Below are 3,953 nucleotides of genomic sequence, written 5' to 3'. Positions count from 1 at the left end.
GGGGGGGGGGATAAAGAGTAGGGCTATTTTTGGTTGATAACAAAATCCAGAGGGTTTGATATGAAGGCAAAACATGAATGCAGCAGACCAAAACAACAAAAACATAAGCGCAGATGGATGTTAGAATGAAATGCACCTGCGTCTTGACTCCACTTCGTGCTGGAAGGATCACTGCAGCGTCTTAAGTCCCATATTGGGAGCATGATTAGGCACAACGCAACGATTACGCAAATAATGTTGCAGCAGGCAGTGTTCGGGAACTCCAGAAACGCTTCGAAAAGCTCCCTTTCCGCACGAAAAGCAGTCCCAGTTTAAGTACACGCACACCACCACCTTTTTTTTCTCTTTCTTTTCCTCCACCCCTGCAGGCACCGATCGTTTTCTTTTTTCTTTTCTTTGTTTTTTTTAAAAGAAATGTTCAATTGTAGAGAGAAGAATAAGAAGAGATTATTAATTAATTAATTTGTTTGGTTATTTAGTCACCTGGATCGAGTCTTATTTCGGAGTTATTTCGGTCACTGAATGTCCACAATTACTAACACATCCAAGCCAATGCGAAAGGCTGCATGCTGTAGTTTCTTTCTTTTCTTTCTTCTTTTTTTTTAAAGTCGGAGTTTAATTTGAGATGAAGCCCGCAAAGACGACAGGAATAATGAGAAAATAGATAAAGATTGACATGAAAACAATGGATTGTGCTCTTACCTTTACAAGGGGCTGACAACCACTATGTGCGTGGTTAGATCTCCGCGACCAAGACTTGCATGTCCCAAAGTTTAACGCAGTGTGGGGGGGCTTATAGGTACCGAGAATGTGCTGTGCAAAAGACTAGACGCCCCTAACATTTCAACTTTGACAGTGCGCTACAAAAAAAAAAAAATACAGTTATGATCTTTGTTGTTTATTTTTTTTAAAAAAATAGCAAGCGCTTCTTTCTTTTCTCCCTTGTTTATTTATTTATTTATATATTTATTTATTTAATTTTGCTTCTCTCTCTCTTTAAAATCCTGTTTATTTTCCCATTTAGAGACCAAAAGGATCCTTGAGAATGAGCTTACCAAAAGTTGAAAAAACAATCCCAGGTTTGGCAAAGGGGGGTTGGGAAAAGAGAGAAAGAGAGTTGGCGTCCACTCGGCGTTTTAGTCCATGCACGACTCCGGTGCCTCTGTCCAACGTGCTGAAAGCATAACACAGCCAGGGTAACTATGAGGGGCCAAGAAAAGACCTATACTTTTTTTTTTTGTTTTGAGCGCCCACTTTAAACTGCTTTTCTCTCTCTTTTTTTTAAAAAAAGAAGAAGACGACGAAGAAGAAAACTATGCTGCTTCCCTTTGTCACGTGTATTTTCCCACCCCTTGCCAAACCAGTCCTGTTAATATTTGATCACACATTGGTCGGACATTTCCTTCCAGATTAGAGCACCTATCATGACAAACGCCGGTTCAGTTCAGTGCAAAAAAAAACAAAAAAAAACAAAGCACCACTTTCAGCGCCAAATTACTGACACCGAGTCCCGATCGTTCCCATCACCTTCTTGGTATAAGACGAGTGTCACAGGTAAAGTGGCACATGTTGCTTATTTATCTCGGCGCACTCAAAAAGAACATACATGCATGCATTAAACATAAAGCCCCATCGGTGCCAACACGCAGCCGAGATCACATCCACACATTGCGCGCAGACCCAATCTAATATTTCCTTACCCCTTTCTCACTGAACCGGCATATCCTGAGCAGAGAAATGCCACACAGTCTCATTCACACAAGCTCTGTCAACACCAGCCTCAGCAGACATGGGTTCTCGATGCTGAGTTTGTCAAGTAGCCCCCGAGTCCAACCCTTCCAGCAATGCGCTGCCAGACTAAACACCAAGCACGACTATTTACTTGTAATCATCCCCTGATCACCACCACCATCATCATCTGCTGCTGCGTTTCCATTGCTACTCACCATTTTTTCCCCTACGCTGTCCTGGAGATAGAAGTGTCTTAATATCCACTCACTCCAACAGATGCTGGTAGGTAATGTGTCTTGTTTGAAGTCATCATATGAGAACTTCTGCTGTGCTCAGTAGATCGCCCACCACTTCGCTGACTTATGAATCTAATAACCCTTTGCAATATCGGCGTGCTTAAACTCTCTGAGGCAACACCTTGGTGGCTCCACAGTTTAGACAAACAACAACAAGACGCCCGGCTTGTCAGAAAAGCTTGTAGAGATATACGTAACACCCTCGCCCGGACAACGCCATTAGGGGTCTTACGTGATTGAAATGAGCGACGGCGGCACAAGTTTTATGGGGGAGACTGTAGGGGATTCTTCTTCTTTTTTTTTCTTTTTGTTTTTTTCTTTTTTCTCTTCCCGGGCTGATCGCTCGACTAGTGCCTTTAAAGCTTTAAATCCGCACCGAGGAGCAGTGACGGACATAAAACTTCTGACTTATTCGCCTGTTTGTGTTATAGATTATATCTCCCAGTTTTTGGCGAAGGGCCACGGGCCTATTACGCATACGCAGTGGACATTTAGATCTTTTCCAACACGAACAATGCTCAGCGGGGTGGACTTCGCAAAACAAACACACATTTATAGCGCCCCTATGTCTGCGTGTCAAGTTCTTGAGGAACTTGTTGCTGCTCAAAAACAAGCTCCCCTCTTCTCCCTCCCCACACCCACCCTTTACCACCCCATCTCTCTGCCTCTCAAATACTTACATTGACGATAACTGCGGGGAGTGTTGCGTATTTTTTTTTTTTTGTCTCTTTCCTCCGGACAAATATGAGAAAAATCCAAAAAGTTAATCCACGTCCCTCAGAAAAATAAACAAACTCCACGACCCTGCAGAGAGGCGGCCACGGCGTTTAAAAAACCAGGGATGACACTTTTCGATCAGGAATATGTGGAAGTTCAAAGGCGAAATCTGTTTTCAGTAAAATTCCATCAGTTGCGCTGCCAACACTCAGCCATCTGATTGTTATGCAGTGACGAAGCGCTGTGCTTTGCAAGTGAAGCCCCAAATGTACTAAGTAACATGAGTAATAGGTGATATTTGCTTGACTCTTTGTCAGCATCCCAAACTTTGTGGAGTTTGTGCGTGTGTATGAAAAGTGTCATTCTTGCGATATAAATTACTCTTTGGTCACAGTTTATGGAAATCACGCAGCACTGAGTGGCGCGTCGTGGGAACCTGCATGTGGGTGTTGCTTCTGCCAGGCGACAATGGCACCAAAATGGAAATCTTTGGACTTTCTCCCACGGATCATCAAAGAGCTCCAGGTAACCAGAAATCTCTCAGATGTGTCACACTGGCACCCACTTTTTTTTTCTTTCTAAAGGTGTAGACTGAGAAGGGTCAAGACCTAACTTTACATTATTATTTCACAGTACCTGTCTCAACTTGTTTCCACCAGCTTGAGTGACAGAGCCCGCTATACAGCTATTGGCAAATGTAGGTGATTCTGAGCAAAAACACACGTTTGTTTCAATACATTTCTGCCTCAAAGACACAAGATGGCATAATCAGATAAAATTAGCACGGCGTTTTTTGATTTGTGATCATCTTCCTGTTATAGAATATGACGATTTCTGTCCACCTTGTCTGCAACAAGTGCTGGGCATAAGAATGACACACAGCTTATTATCCTTGAAGTCACTCCTTGTAGGCTTTTCACACACGGGAGACTGGTGGGGGACTACTCATTAAAAGGCAGAGACGTAAAATAAGAGAGAAGTAACACATTCCAGCTGAGTGTGGACTCCTTCATCACCTCACACGATAAAATGATAAGGATGTATGTTTCTCGTCACCATCATCTCGGGCTCCTACCATCATCCTACTCTCGGTCCTTTTTGCTTTTTTTTTTTTTTTTTTTTTTCTGACGTGGTAACTTGACTTGCTCCTACTTGTGATGTTGTTAGCACTTCCTCTGCTCCCACAGCTTTTTCTTCTTTTTTTTTGTA

General features: G+C 42.8%; 1 protein-coding gene across 7 annotated transcripts in view; it reads right to left on the bottom strand.

The window, feature by feature from the left end:
* The window catches only part of bdnf (brain-derived neurotrophic factor), a 17,869-nt gene extending 14,875 nt beyond the window's left edge, over positions 1-2,994 (bottom strand). The window contains exons 1-3 of one of the 7 annotated variants that reach the window (XM_015049431.1): positions 2,708-2,724; positions 1,056-1,174; positions 703-860 (exon numbers count right to left, since the gene is read on the bottom strand). Coding sequence is in view for 2 of the 7 variants with exons in the window: in XM_015049426.1 (XP_014904912.1) it covers positions 1,701-1,754 (54 nt within the window). In the remaining 5 variants the exon portion in view is untranslated. The other 6 variants (XM_015049429.1, XM_015049430.1, XM_015049433.1 and 3 more) reach the window with 6 other exon arrangements.
* Positions 2,995-3,953: the final 959 nt, after the last annotated feature.

This window comes from Poecilia latipinna, unplaced genomic scaffold (genome assembly GCF_001443285.1).
Source record: "Poecilia latipinna isolate Pla-1442-1.1 unplaced genomic scaffold, P_latipinna-1.0 Scaffold946, whole genome shotgun sequence".
NCBI lineage: Eukaryota > Metazoa > Chordata > Actinopteri > Cyprinodontiformes > Poeciliidae > Poecilia > Poecilia latipinna.
This window is presented reverse-complemented; position numbering and strand designations above follow the sequence as displayed.